Here is a 15,944-nt window from a genome sequence, read left to right on the forward strand (position 1 = left end):
AGTGGTTGGACCAGCTTGCATTCCCACCGACAGTGGAGGAGGGTTCCCCTTTCTCCACATCCTCTCCAGCATCTGTCAAGATGGCGGAGAAGTAGCAGCCTGAGACTACATCAGGTAACAGGAAATCAGCTCGATAGCTTATCTAAACATTGCAAACACCTACAAATCCAATGGGAGAGCGAAGAGAAGAAGAACAGCAACTCTAGAAACAGAAAATCAACCACTTTCTGAAAGGTAGGACTGGCGGAGAAGTGAATCTAAAACGACGGGAAGATAGACCGCGGGGGGAGGGGCCGGCTCCCGGCAAGCGGCGGAGGAACGGAGCACAAAATCAGGACTTTTAAAAGTCTGTTCCACTGAGGGACATTGCTCCAGGGGCTAAACCGGGGTGAAGCCCACGCGGGGCCAGCGTGGCCCCAGGCCCCGCAAGGTCACAGAAGGATCGGGGGTGTCAGAGTGTCGGAGAGCTTGCAGGTATTAGAACGGAGAAACCGGCTGCAAAGACAGAGCCGAGGACTGAACTCTCAGCTCGGGGTTACCTTGAACTGGTCGCGGGCTGGGTGAGCTTGGAGCGCGGCTAGAGGCTGGGGATACGGGAGTGATTGGGTGCTGTCCTCTGGGGGCGCACTGAGGAGTGGGGCCCCAGGCTCTCGGCTCCTCCGGGCCGGAGACTGGGAGGCCGCCATTTTCATTCCCGTCCTCCGGAACTCTATGGAAAGCCTTCAGGGAACAGAAGCTCCCAAAAGCAAACCCGAGCCGATTACTTAGTCCGGCCGCCGGTAAGGGCGGTGCAATCCCGCCTCGGGCAAAGACACTTGAGAATCACTACAACAGGCCCCTCCCCCAGAAGATCAACAAAATATCCAGCCAGGACGAAGTTCATCTATCAAGGAGAAAGCAGATTCAATTTCTCTCTCTTTTTTTTAATTTTTATTTTTTAAATTTCTTTTCAGTGTTCCAGAATTCATTGTTTATGCACCAAACCCAGTACTCCATGCAATACATGCCCTCCATAATACCCACCACCAGGCTCACCAAACCTCCCACCCCCCTCCCCTTCAAAACCTTCAGTTTGTTTCTCAGAGTCCACAGTCTCTCATGGTTCATGTCCCTCTCCAATTTCCTCCAACTCAAGGATAATGACTCTTGAAAATTATAACCATATATCATTACAACATACAAAATAGCAACAATAATTCTTTAATATAATATTGTTTAAATATTATTAGAACAACAGTGTTTAACATTTTTCCAAATGTCTAATTTTCTAAACACAATTTGTTGGTTCAACTCCGGATATAAATAACATCTGTACAATGCAATTAGATACATCTCTGAAATATCTTTTATTATGTAGAATGCCCTCTGGACTCTCCCTCTCTTCAGTTTTCTTTGAAATTCTGTTACTGAAGAAATGGGGTTGTTTGCTGTAATTTCCAGCAATACTGGTTTTATTGATTATCCACTGATTATGTTCTTCTATCCCCTGTATTTCCTATAAATTGTTAAGTTGATCTAGACATTCAAGTTTGACTTTTTGGCAAGAATACATTATTGGTGTACTGTAAGACTTGTTTCTAAGTAAATAAAAAATAGCTTCTGCATGATAAGCTTGATTTGGTAACTTTAGCACCCGAGGATGGGGAATGGGGTCATCAGAATAGAAAGTTCCTTTTGATGTTTATAAGTTGTTATTAAAAATATCTTATGAGCAACAAATCTGAAGCCCATGCAGATGTGAAGAGTTGGGTGTTAAAGGTCAAATAAAACAAATAAAAAATTAATCTGAAGTTTCAGCTATAGATGGAAGACTGAAACCACACATCATTAACTTTAGCTCTAACCCAAACCATCTCTCTCTACATATAAAGAATTCTGTCATTTTATATATTTGTGTTTGTGTTCATGCATGTGTGTATCTGCATATATATTTTGCTGTATATAGGCATATATACCCCATATGTGTACTGCATACAACCATGTTACAATAGCTAATATACAGTTAAATACACAAAGTATAAATCCACAAAGTAAAAGAGGGAAGGAGAGGAAATAATAGCTAGAAGAATTTGAAAGCTGCCAATTATTTGGGTAAGTGGAAACTGATTTAGCAGATCTAAAAAAGTCAGATGCTAAATTGGCGGTATGAAAGACAAAAAGATGCAACCTACTTTACATTGCAAAATTCCCCAAAGGCTTAAGAATTTGTGCTATGGAAACTTCTGGAAGTAGGGATCAAATGATCAGTTTAAAGGCTGTTTAAGAAACAGCTAAATGTTCCCAGGTCTTCTTTTCCTCCCTACACAGTTGGGAACATGCCTTCTACCTTCCCACTCCAGCAGATTACAGCTGTTTTCTCTGGAGGGTAAATGTAGACAGCTGTACAATCAGCTGAGAGCTGCCACTGTCCTGACCTCCAAACCTCCTTCTTTCTATTGATTTTCAGGATACTGAGAGTAGTTTATATGTTTTTGGCAGGAGACAAGAACAACTGTCTCTACAAAATCTGACCAGTCCCAGAAAAATGACCTAAATATAATAATAATAGGGCTTCTCCAATGAAAAGGCCCATCCATCCATACTACACTATGACGTTCATAGTTGATAAGCCCCATCCAATCCATGGAACTTACAATCCAGTTCAGCTTTTTAGTGCTCTACTGCTAAATATGAATAAATATCCAAAGCTTGCTAGAAATTTCAGAAAAGTTTACATTTGTTCTACTTATTGAGAAGAATAAAGAAATTTGGAGACTATGCAAAAAGAAAAAAGAAAACTTCTAAAATAGTATAATTATTTCCAGAGAAATAGGAAATCAAAAGAACTATAGAAAAGAATATTCAGAGGAAAAAAAAAAACTTCTTATATATGAGAAACAACATAGCAGAAATGAAAACCCAGTAAGAAGTTTGGACGATCTGAAATATAACATTGTTAGCTACACGGGAATTTTTTTAAAAAAGGTTGGACGATAAATGTGAGGAAGTTTCTCAGAAAGTAGAATAAAAGTCAAAAGACTTAAAGAATTTTTAAAAAGATCAGGATAGAAGATTCAAATACTACAGAAAAGGATAAAGAGAGGGACAAAAGGGATTCCAATAAACAATTTAAGAAAAATTCCCCAAATCTAAAGACTTTAGACTTACCACCATGAATAAAAGGGCATCATACTCAGAACAACATTATGAACTTTCAAAACCTGGAAAAAGGAAGATTCTACAAAAGATTCTATAAGCAGATATTGACAGACACTGGAGGATAACAGTGAAAATGCTTTAGAATTCTGGGGAAACAGGATTTCCAACCTAGAATTCTACATCCAGCCAAGCTATTATCAAGATTTTCATCATATATTCAAGGTCTCCCTTTATATATATACATACATAACTTTTATATATACATAACTTCTTTTATATATATATACTTTTACAAAGTTTAACTTTTTTGAGAACACTGAAAAATAAAATTTATATACATACACAATATATATGTATATATACATATATGCATTATATGTATAATTTATATACATACACATATAATTTATTTTATATATACATATATTCTCTATTGATATTTTTATATTTATATAAAATATACATTTTATATAATATATAATTTAAAAATATATAAGATATATATGCATATATATTTATATATATAAATATATTATAGATAAATATATAACTAAAATATATATTGATATGATATAAAATATAACATGATCTAAAACATGATATAAAATATGATATAAAATATAATTCTTATATTAATATAAAACAATTATATAAAATATATAAAATAATGTTAATATTAATATATAAAATATATTGATTTTATTTTTCAGTGTTCTCAAAAGTTACTTCCCATGTAGTCTTTCCCCAGGAAGTAACTGGAGGTTGAGTTCTATCAAGTGAAGGGAGCAAATCAAGAAAGAGGATGTTATGGGACACAAAAGCAGTTGATTCAATACTAAAGAAGGGCAGGGAAAAAATCTAGGATGATGATGGGAGACCCTGAGAAGACAGATGTGAGGCTGACCTAGAGAGCATCCAATCTAGATGAGAGAAGGCTGAGAAGCTGTGGGTGAGATTTTTCAAGAACATAAACTTGATGAAATATCTATGTGTTTGAATACAATACAAGGACATTTTGCATAACTTGGGTGGAAGAGGTTTTGGGATGAAAGAAAACTACATAGAATACATTAAAAATAAAAAAGTACAATAGGAAAAGGATGCTAGTATGTTGCTGGCTTATCACTGAAGGCATTTACATAAGTATAATAACTTGAACAATGAATAATGAGGCAACCAAAGCAAACACATTGGGAGGAAAGGCTAGGGAAGTGTGCTTATACGGTAGAGGTGATGAAGGAGAGTTAAGTTCTCATCTTCTGCTTTAAGGAAGACAGTAGAGACAAAGCAGATGAAATAAAAAGTAACAGCATAAACCTATTAAGTTAGAGACATTGAGGTAAATACCAAAAGGATCAGATTAGTGAAAGGAGCTGAAAGTGAATGGTTTTAGGAAGCAGGCAAATGTGAAGGGAGGGTATAGAGGGACTCACTGTAAATTTTCATAACCAGCTCTGTGGAACCACTTGACTCTTTATGTATGTAGCTTAAAAATGTAAAAATGTAATCTGACACATCTACTACTATAACTTCATCAATAACATTGAATAAATATTTCCGGAGGGCTTATTTGGTACCAACTGCTGGGCTAGAAATTGCAGTAACCATACTGAGGAAGCCCAGTGGCTGCAGCACATGGAGCTCCTTATGCCATCCAAGGGCTTGGGGGGGTCAGCTGGGGGCAGAGCACAGACACAGAGGAGAATGGAAGACAACTCCATGGCCATCTGACATTGGGTGCATGCATGCTCAGGTGAGGCCTGGTTCCAGAAGCCCCTACAATTTAGCTAGAGAAATTCAACAAGCATTTTTTTTTTTTAAGATTTTTTTAAAATTTATTTGACAGAGAGAGACCACAAGTAGGCAGAGAGGCAGGCAGAGCAAGAGAGGGAAGTAGGCTCCCTGTTGAGCAGAGAGCCCGATGCGGGGCTCGATTCCAGGACCCTGAGACCATGACCTGAGCCTAAGGCAGAGGCTTTAACCCACTGAGCCACCCAGGCGCCCCTAACAAGCATTTCCAAAGGAAAACTTTGGAAGAAAGAAAGGGATGGGGATAATTTTTGTAAGTCATTTTAAAAGGAAAAGAAGCAGGGGAAGCAGGAATTGATCATACGTCTAGGAAAATAACTTGAAAAGGAAGCTTAAAAAAAAGTTTTAAAGACTGACCCTTGGGAATTTCACTTTTGTGCTCTGGCAGGATACTTTGTGATCTTCAAGAAAGAGATGGCTTTCTTGATAGCCCTTGTGGGTGAGTTAAGAGGAAGTTTCTGATTCCTTCCTTATCGTTCTCTGGTCATTTATGATTTTCTAAATGTCAAGTCTAGCAACCAGTTCTCAGAATTCATCCGTTGGACACATTTGCAGCATTTGACCTTGCCAATAATCTCTTTTTTCTAACATGATTCTTGTCCTCTTTTTTAAAAGATTTAAAAATAAGTTAAAAAAATTTTTTTTCAGTATTCCAAGATTCATTGTTTATGTATCACACCAGTGCTCCATGCAATACATGCCTTCCTTAATACCTAACACCAGGCTCACCCATCCCCCCAACTCCCTCCCTTCCAAAACCCTCAGTTTGTTTCTCAGAGTCCACAGTCTCTCATGGTTCGTCCCTCTCCAATTTCCCCCAATTCACTTTTCCCTTCCTTCTCCTAATGTCCTCAGTGTTATTCCTTATGTTCCACAAGTAAGTGAAACCATATGATAATTGACTTTTTCTGCTTGATTTCTTTCAATCAGCATAATCTCCTCCAGTCCCACCCATGTTGATAAAAAAGTCAGGTATTCGTCCTTTCTGATGGCTGAGTAATATTCCATATTTTCTTTATCCATCTGTTGAAGGGCATCTTGGCTCTTTCCACAGTTTGGCAATTGTGGCCATTGCCGCTATGAACATTGGGGTACATTTGGCCCTTCTTTTCACTTCATCTGTATCTTTGGGGTAAAGTGCAATTGCAGGGTCATAGGGAATTTCCATTTTTAGTTTCTTAAGGAATCTCCACACTGTTTTCCAAAGTGGCTGCACCAACTTGCATTCCCACCAACAGTGTAAGAGGGGTGCCCCTTCTCCACATCCTCTCCAAAGCTTGTTTACTGTCTTGTTGATTTTAGCTATTCTAACTGGTATAAGGTAGTATCTCAATGTGGTTTTGATTTGAATTTCCCTGATGGCTATTGATGATGAACATTTTTTCATGTGTCTATTAGCATTTGTATGTATTCTTTGGAGAAGTATCTGTTCATGCCTTCTGCCCATTTTTGGAATTTATTTATTTATTCATTAGAGACAGAGATAGAAGCAGAGGCAGAGGGAGAAGCAGGATCCCCAAGGAGCAGGGAGCCCGATGCGGGACTCAATCCCAGGACCTTGGAATCATGACCTGAGCTGAAGGCAGACGCTCAACCATCTGAGCCACCCAGGTGCCCCCTTGTTCTTCCCTTGATTTTGTGACATGCCCTCCCACCCCATTCCCTGGTTCTCCTCCTCCCTCTGTGATGAGTCCTTCTGCGGGCCTTCTTCAGCAGGTAGTGGTCAGGTAATTGTCTTCTCAGGGATGTGTGACTAGCTGAAGAGTTTGTAGGCAGATGGGACAGAATATTACAAGAAAAATGTGATAAAAGTAATGAGAACAACCATATCACTATCAACAATGACTATAGCAACATAGCCAGTGGGACAGGGGTCATGGTTATGATACTGATGAAGACACTGTAGCCAGCTTCAATGTTAACTGTGTCTAAGAGTTTATGGGCTAAACGGGAAAAAGGTATTTTGACATACTGTTGGCTTTTATTAGCTAAATTACCAACAGGTAACCCAAAGACCCAGATCCTATTTATAAAATATTTATCGTCATGTATTTATAGCCTGGCCAGGTACAAAAAGGTTTTTCAGTGATACACATGATAAAATTGAATTAAAAATGTAAGTAAACAGAGGCACCTGAGTGGCTCAGTGGTTGTATCTGCCTGCAGCTCAGGTCATGATCCCAAAGTCCTGGAACCAAGTCCCCCAGCTCATGCTCTCTTCCTCCCTCTCTCTCAGATTAAATAAATAAATAAATAAATAAATAAATAAATAATTTAAAAAAGAGTAAAAGAAGAAAAGCAAAAGTACAGCTAACTTTACTTCAGAAACCTAATTTTGATTTAAAAGCTTGTTGAAATTTATAATAACTTTTCAGAGAAAACACATAACACCCTTACACAACTAATAGAATACTCTGCAGCACATGATCAAAAAAGAAACACATTACCATTGTGTAGCAAATCCAGAATTAAAGTATTATCTTTTTTATTTATCCCCTCTAAGAAAGCTATATGCAAGGATACAGAGACAAGAGAGTGCCTCGGAAAGCTTGCCTACAAAAATGATGCTTGTCTTGCAATGCCAGAATCATTTCTAGAGCATGCCACTTTCATGGCATACTGATATAGAAAGTCTTAGTAAAACCAAATTATTCCTAATACATTTTTAGCGCTGAAGGTGAGGCTGACTTTGCTAACTCATGTGCAGCCAGGCTGACCACATTAATGTGGATGTGCTAAAACCAATGCTACCTGTGTGTGAAAGCACCTTTGAGTATCTTAACTTTTTCTTAGCTGTGTTTTTGTTAATTTCCTCCAAGTCCTGGTTTACCTCTCAGCTTTCCTCTAACTTACCTTATATTCAGCTTTCTCCTCTTAACCACTGAATTCTTCTTCTGTACCTCAAGAAGGCCTTGAAATCCCCCTTTCTTCCAAGAAGTCCCCTTGACTTGTTGGAATAGTAGCCCTTGAACCACCTCATTTGGGTATGGGGTTTTTATGTGCCTACCCTTCATTCTCTGAGCCATAAAAGCATTTACTTGTCCCTATTTTGCTTAAGTTTTACTATCCTCTAGTACTTATATGCCTCCCTGAGCTGTGTAACTGATGGAGGGACAGCAGAAAGCATGTTTAGCTAGGAGGAAGAACTGCCATGGGTAATTTAAGGAGTGATGAAGCCAGACAACTCTCAGTCACACATCCTGCCCTGGTGGTCTTAAAAGTCACTAACCTCTTTCTTAAGCCCTGACTTCCTCATCTGTGAAATGGACATAATACCTTCTAGCTCATAAGGTTGTCACAAGGCTATTGGGAGGTTAATGAGGTAATCTGGTATAATGCCTAGCATATGGTAAGCCCCCAACAAGTAGAGAATTAGCAGAACAGCTCATAAATGCTTTCTGACAATGATTAGACAAATATAAGGTAAACTAGAATTTAAGTATTTATTTTGCACATTAAAACTAGACATAAAAAATTATATAGCTAATGAAAATGTAGAAATAAAGACGCTTGGGGAAAAAATGACAACTAATTTACATCTTGTATTAAAGACACATTCTTTATTGGACGAATGCTCTGTAGTAGATATTTAAAATAATACAAACATCCAGGACTGTAGATTTGTAATTTAGTTCATCATCATTTTAGGTGCAATAGTTAACATGCTTAGGAGAGACAATGTTCTGTATATTACTTAATAAGCTTTATCAAGCACATTTGTAAAAATTAAACTTCCACTTCCAGTTATTATGATTTCCCCCATACACCAAATGAATAAACATAACAACACTGACTTATTCTAAATAATAGATACTGTATCTGGCGATCTATACTCTAAAATTACTTGTATTAGTAAAAATATTAATTTCAGCCTTAACAAGGGATTCTGTGACACCCATAGAAAAATTTGAGAAACCTAACACACAGCCAATGGATAAGAGAATTACTCAGTTTTCTGAGCAAACGGTATGGTAAAATTAGGTAGGGAAAGCTGCCTTTGAAAGAAGTCACAGTGCCCTGCGCCTATTCTGGTAAACGAAGTCAGCAGCGAATGTAGGACAAATGGCACGAGGTTCATCAGCAGTTCCTACTGCCCGGTAACAGAGGAGTGTCTGCATCTTCAGAAAACACAGACTATGCCAGAGCAATGTTCTTTTAGCTACTGGGCAAGATACTTCAAATGGTAAGGAGAAGTGGAGAGAAAAGACATTGCTGGAGGGGAAGGAGTGAACAGAGGTGGGCAGGAGTGCCAGCTATCACCAGGGAGCCTGTAAGAGGCAGTGAAGACTGCAGCTATTTCCACCAGCATCTATTGGGGTATCTAAGCTCTACCACAGTAACAAATGTATCCTAAGGGACAGGCAATGCATTGACATGAAAAAACACTTTAAGAGTGAGTGGGACAAAGAAAAGCTACACTGAAAGGTGCTTACTGTTTATTAGTTCAGTGAGAAATAAAAACGAGGCAGCAAGACACAAAGTTACCTCATGGACATCTGGACCACTAATAATTTACACCAAATACATTTTCTTAGGCAAGCTGCAAATTCTCTAAAATTCCACTTGAATTAGGAGAGTTAGAGGTATTTGTATGAAATAAAGTTTTTAAGTAAAGATGTACAGTTTAGGACAGTTAAAGTTCCAAAGATGTCTAAATATAACTTTCCAAATCTTCTTACCAATCTCTCCATGTGTCTTGGAAGCTGCAGACAATAAAAGTCTAGTATATGAGACACTGAAGAATGCCTTAGTTACATCACATGCCATCTCAAAGCACTCCCTGTAAAAGTAGCTCTCCTTACAGCATTCATCAGGCAACACCTAGCTAAGAATATATAGATTTAAAGGTATTTTAAGACATATAGAGCCCAATGTAATAAAAATGACGAAACAAGTTATTGCTTGGGCATTTCAAACAAGGTCATTTTAGTTGAAATAAAACATACAAACATCTTTCTAAGCTGCCAATTTGGGGAAAAGAGAAAGAGTACAAACTTAATGCTTTGTATGCTAATACCTTTAGGGCACTTAATAAAGTGGTAACAATTATTACTTGTTATCTTTCGAATGCCCTTTTTTGGGGGTGGTATTTATGTTTTCATCATAGTTGAAGAAGCAGCTTGGAAACAGGTGAGCTGCAAGTGCATGCTACTCTTGAACTTGTTCAGCAGCTCTTCCAGTAACCTGTAGGGAGGAGAATCTATTTTACAACCAGGCAGAGTGAAGGTTGCCTAGCAACATAAGAAAACATGCAGGGGAGCCAACTGCTCAGCTTGAGCTTCTGCTTATTGAAGTTATTTACTTATTGATTCTTAACTCAATAACAGAAGTAAATTAGTCAAAGAAGCTAGTCAAAAGGATTATGTATTTACATACATATCTATATTTATATATAAAAATCTCCCCCCATCTCCTCTCCCTAGGGTAATTAGATTTTTTCCTAAAATATATTAATGCTTGGGCTTGTACTTTTTTACATTCACTTTTTAAAAATTTAAAAAATACTAAAATGTACTCTTTTTGGCATACAGCTCTATGAATACTGATAAACACATATTAGCAACCTAATAACAGCCATAATCAGGACACAGACTAGTTCTATCACCCTCCAAATCCTCTTGTGCTGCCCCTTTGTGGCCACCTTTCTCCTTTCTCTCACTCATAGGTAGCTACCGGTTTATTGTCTAGCTCCTCCTACTTTGCATTTTTGTTTTGAACAAATATTGGGAGAGAGGTAAACTGAAGTGGTGAATTAAGAACCAGAAGAATCAAGGTCAGTTCTAACTCAGTGGGCAAATTATACTAGTACTTAATAACTCAACTGTTTTCTTTAACTGGTTTGATGTGTAATTTTAGAGCTTAGAGTTCATCTGTTTCAGATGAAGCAAAGAAGTGGGCTTAATGATACTGGAGTCAAAAGATTATTTCATGGGTTTAACAATGCTCAAAATTAGAACACCAACTCCATGTGATATTTTCCCAGCCTCACGTGTTCTCTCTGACCTCTGAGTTTTCATAACACTCACCTGTGCAAAATCACAGAGCCTATACCATGGTTTTCATGTCTGTAGACTAAGCAGCCAAATGCAAAGGGAGCTGGACTTCAGTTATGGTTAGTGAAGAAGCAAAGACCTACAATGTTTCCACTACCTCAGTTGAGGGTAGGTTGAGCATTTGTGAAATTTGCCTGGCCTGCATTTTGTCTCAGGTCAGAATTTCCTGTTTTATGAGTAGCAGAGTTTAAATTCTGGTCAAGACCATTAACACAGTGTTAGTGAAACATAAACAATTTCATTATGTCATGTGTACAAATTTACTTTTTTATGACTTTACATTTATAAAGGAAAATGTACATTGCTGGCCTACTCAAAGGAAAAAATCATCAAGTCCTGCATTTTACTGGCTTTTTATATTTCTCTTAGTATTACCTTCTTAAAAATGTAGGACAATAACATAGTTTATGGAGTAAAAATAACTTTCTTAAAATGTTTTCTGTATTAGCCACTTAAAACAAGAAAAGAACTAATTTCTAAACTGCCATAAACTTAGAGAAAAGGTTTTACCTTATTCTGTCACTTTGGAGACAAGCCAGGTACAGCCAACATAATGCATACTATAAAGGGCTATTAAGTAGTGCTTTTCCTTAAGTCAAAATCATCATCTATTCAAAAAGTACTTTTAGGTACTTTTAGGTAACAAAACCTTGAAAACAGCATACAGAACTTACTTTTTATCTGCTCCACTTGAAAGCTGAGGCAGGGCTTCCAAAGCCTGTTTAAAACTAGACCTGGTACACAGACAAGCAACATTTAAATTAAACATTTTGTATTTCTAAGGGGAATGAAGAGCATCATTAAAAATTCTTAAGCATATCTTAAATATAAAGAAACCAGTATAAGGCACGAAGCACGTAGAAATATGAGACAAAGTAAAAGTGAAAAACAATAGAAAAAGTAAAAGTAAAAGTGAGGATACAGGGTACAGTTCCCAGATGAAGGCCTTGTAGGAGTAGGGTCAGAAAAAACTCAACTAGGAAATGAAACAGAACTTGAAAAGTTAAAAGAGAGAATGATTTTGACAAAAGGATGCTACTCATGGTACATGATAGCTTCATGTGGCCATGTTTAATTTTTAAAAAGTCTTTTCAAAACAAAACTGAACTATTATAGCAACTGGTAAGAAAGGAAGGAATGAAGTAGAAATAGGTATGATTTTAATGATCATTAAATAAATGGGGACATTTATAGTATTGACATATACAGGGCCTGATTTACAGCCAATATCTTATATTAATTAAATATAAATATAAATATAGGATTTAGTTATTAGTATATTTAAAATCTGTAGGATAAGTGGAGATTGACTGACTGATTTTAATTTAACATACTTTCTTTTCATGAAAACCTAAAAAGGTGTGAATTTAAAAAGCCCACCAATTTGGTATGCTTAACTTTTTTAAAGAAGAAAGCACCAGAGAAGCTACTGAATCAAATAAAAAGTCTTTTAGGGGAAATTATTTGGCATTAACTTATACGGTCACTAAGGTATAATTTTTAACTTCTCTTCTTCTTTTATAATTTGTTGTCTAAGGGTATAGAAATAAATGTAATTATTCTTGACTTTAAGGTAGTCTTTGATTTTGTATTATAAAAATGGATCCTCATCAGTATACTAGCAAACATACTTTTAGTCACTGTTTCTCAAACAAGGGGCAAATATCACAGCAAAAATAGACTACAAAGTCCCAAATGGATTAAAAAAACTGATAATGGAAAGCTTTAGTTGTTCCCAGTTAGGACAAAGGACAGGTTATAGCCTGTGGGCACACTTAGCTTCCTTTCCAATATGAAATCGACTTTCTTCTTTTCTGATAGAGCAGAGTCTTTGCTGTTATCTCCACTATCATCTTAAACCTCTTTTCAATTAATCAAAAGAAATCTAATTCTATTATTCTTTATTTTTATACTATGACAACAATGATGATCATGAAGATGATATCACTGATTATTTGTAGTACGCCAATAGTTTAGAAGGAGACTTGGCATATTTTTTAATTTACTTCCCCCAAAACTTTGCCTAGAGAGTATTTATTATCTTTCTTTCATGGATGAGGAACTTAGGCTCTGAAAGTTTAAATTAATAGGAATAAATACCCAGGTACTTACACAAAGCATGCACCCATATAAGTTATGGACTAAGTGGAATGCCCTCTATCATCCATTACTTAATATTTTACATAGAAAAATTAAGCATGGGAGAGGTGTGACTAAATAACACGGGAACCATCTAGAAATGGCTTCTTGTCAGCCATCATGAACAGGAATAAGACTCTAACTTCATTCGTTAGGAGAAAAATTAGAAGTCTTTTCAGTTGTAATAAACACAGTGAAATTGATGGCATAAGCCATGTCATCGAAAGATGGAAATGAGTAAGTATATCAAAGTGTCCTTAAACATTTTACTTGTATGCTACTTGGATTACCAGGCACATTAGCAATATAACCGAGTATTTCCTAGGTACTTGACAATGGAGTAACAATTCTGTATAGGTAAGTAGACAGTGATATTTTAGTTCACCTACCGATATTTTGATGATGGGAAATCCTGACTTTCATTCAAAACAGCTAAAAATTATCATCAAATTTCCACTACAAAATTTTGTAGAGAAACCACAAGGCTTCCTCTTATGCTGATATTTACAATGCTTAAACTGTCCCTCAGAGTCTGCTATGAATAGATTAAGACTCAATCTCTCTTCTCCTTTTTTCAAGAAGTATGTAATGCTCCGATATATCATTTATGACATTAAGATTTATCTTACTGAATGAAAAACATAAAATCATATTGTCTTTTTTTCTTTATATTATGCCACAAAGAACCAGTATTAGGAATCTTTGACTTTTTATGCTTTTTAGCTAAAAAATTAATCAAATATAAACTATCACATCACAATCATGAGCGTTCAGTTTGATCAGTTAATCCTTACAAAGGATTTAATAGACTAATAAGCTTTATTTTATTTTTTTTATGTTCAGTTAGCCAGCATATAGTACCTCATAAGTTTCTGATGTATTATTCAACAATTCATTAGTTGTGTATAATTGTATTTTAATGAAGCACTCAGAACAAAAACATTTAGCATCTCACTTGCTTTCAGGCGTCAGGTGAACAGCAACAGTATCCCTCAAAGCACAGATTTCAAGGCGTGCCTAAACATAAGAAAAAGACAATGTGACCATAGGGAACTGCATCAATTATTAAATTGAAACAAGTGATGAACGGACAGTCTCTAGCCTGCTTACTCCAGGGATAGGGTTGACAGATTACCACTGGCATGTAGCTATCCTTCACCTGTCATGGTGACTATTAATTATGAACAGACTTTCTAAAACACTCCAAATAAAACAGCTACGACAAAATACTCTTTTACTGAAAATTAACTTAGAGTCAAGTGTGACTATGTGAAGGCAGGGAGTCAAATATCTTGTTATAAAAAGGTTCAACCTATGGAAGGATTTTCCAGAAAGCTATATTTACTACCTAACCAGTAATTTTTTCCTTTAGTTTGCTTGTGAGAAGAACCAAAATTTGAAACACTGTCCCTGGATTATTGTCCACACAACAAATTTAAGAAAATGCACTGGCTTACTTCCTTATACCTATGCCCTTTTGGGCATACTGACTTTATTCTAAAAGGTTAAAATAAAGTTCTCCAGATTTAATACAATGTCTATTAAAATCACAGCTGGCTTTAGTTTCTTTGGTGACTGTTTTTTATAAAAATTGACAAGTTGATCCAAACAGACAAAACCATCTGAAAAAGAATAACACAGATAAATGCTTTCTGATATCAGAAATTTTTATAAATCTAAAATAATTAAGATAGTGTGGCACTGCTAATTGGACAGAAACTGAATAGTAGAACAGAACTGAGTGTCCAGAAATAAATCTTACAATCAATAGATTTTGACAAGGGTGCTGAGACCATTCAATGGGGGAGAGAACAATTTCTTCAACAAATGTGCTGGGACAACTGGATTTCCAAATGAAAAAGACTGTACTTGGATCCCTTCCTTAACACAAAAACAAACTCAAAATGGATGATAGACATAAATGTAAGGGATAAAACTATGAAATACATAGAAGAAAACAATAGTAAATCTTTGTGATGTTAGGCTAAGCAAGCCTTCTTAGACATCAAAAGTATAAACAAAAAAGAAGGAGAGTAAGATGGCAGCAGAGTAGGAGAACCCTAGGTTCACCTTATTCCATGAATACAACTAGGCAACTATTAAATCATCCTAAATACTCAAGAAATTGATCTGAAGGGGCACCTAGGCTCAGTGGTTTAAGCCTCTGCCTTCGGCTCAGGTCATGATCTCAGGGTCCTGGGATCGAGCCCCACATCAGGCTCTCTGCTCGGTGGGGAGCCTGTTTCTCCCTCTCTCTCTGCCTGCTTCTCTGCCTACTTGTGACCTCTCTCTGTGTCAAATAAATAAATAAATAATATTAAAAAAAAAAAGAAATTGATCTGAAGACTGGCAGAACAAACTCCAAAAATAGAGACGAGACCACATTGAAGAAGGTAGGAAGTATGGAGATGTGGTTTGGGAGACAGATTGTGGTCACCATGGCCACAGAGAAAGAAGAGAAACAGGCTAGCACACAGGGGAGTGTACAGGGAAAATAAATCTCCATAGCAATTGGCTTGGAAAGTAAGAGGGCCCAAATTTCATGAGCTCTTACAACTAAAGCCTGGAGTGTTAAAGATTAGTGGGAGTTGGAAGATGGCAGCAGAGTAGGAGTACCCTAGGCTTACCTCATCACATGGCAACTACATTAACTATCAGATCATCCTAAACATCCCAGAAATTAGCCTAATGACTGGCAGAACAAACTCTACAACTAAAGGTAGGGAAAAGCCTGCACTGAAAGATAAAAAAGAACCAATTAGATGTGTTTTTGGAGATACATCATGGCTGCTTCAGTGGGGAAGG

At 36.8% G+C, this 15,944-nt stretch overlaps 1 protein-coding gene across 8 annotated transcripts in view; it reads right to left on the bottom strand.

Annotated features, from left to right (window-relative positions):
- Positions 1–8,459: 8,459 nt before the first annotated feature.
- The window catches only part of EXOC2 (exocyst complex component 2), a 297,739-nt gene continuing 290,254 nt past the window's right edge, over positions 8,460–15,944 (bottom strand). For 6 of the 8 annotated variants that reach the window (XM_046004920.1, XM_046004919.1, XM_046004921.1 and 3 more), the window contains 3 exons: positions 14,095–14,156; positions 11,675–11,734; positions 8,461–10,131 (listed from right to left, as the gene is read on the bottom strand). In XM_046004920.1, coding sequence (XP_045860876.1) covers positions 10,038–10,131; positions 11,675–11,734; positions 14,095–14,156 — 216 coding nt within the window. In that variant the 3' untranslated portion in view covers positions 8,461–10,037. Of the gene's footprint in view, positions 10,132–11,674; positions 11,735–14,094; positions 14,157–15,944 lie in introns of all 8 variants that reach the window. The other 2 variants (XM_046004926.1, XM_046004927.1) reach the window with 1 other exon arrangement.

The sequence above is a fragment of the Meles meles genome, chromosome 5 (assembly GCF_922984935.1).
Source record: "Meles meles chromosome 5, mMelMel3.1 paternal haplotype, whole genome shotgun sequence".
Classification (NCBI taxonomy): domain Eukaryota; kingdom Metazoa; phylum Chordata; class Mammalia; order Carnivora; family Mustelidae; genus Meles; species Meles meles.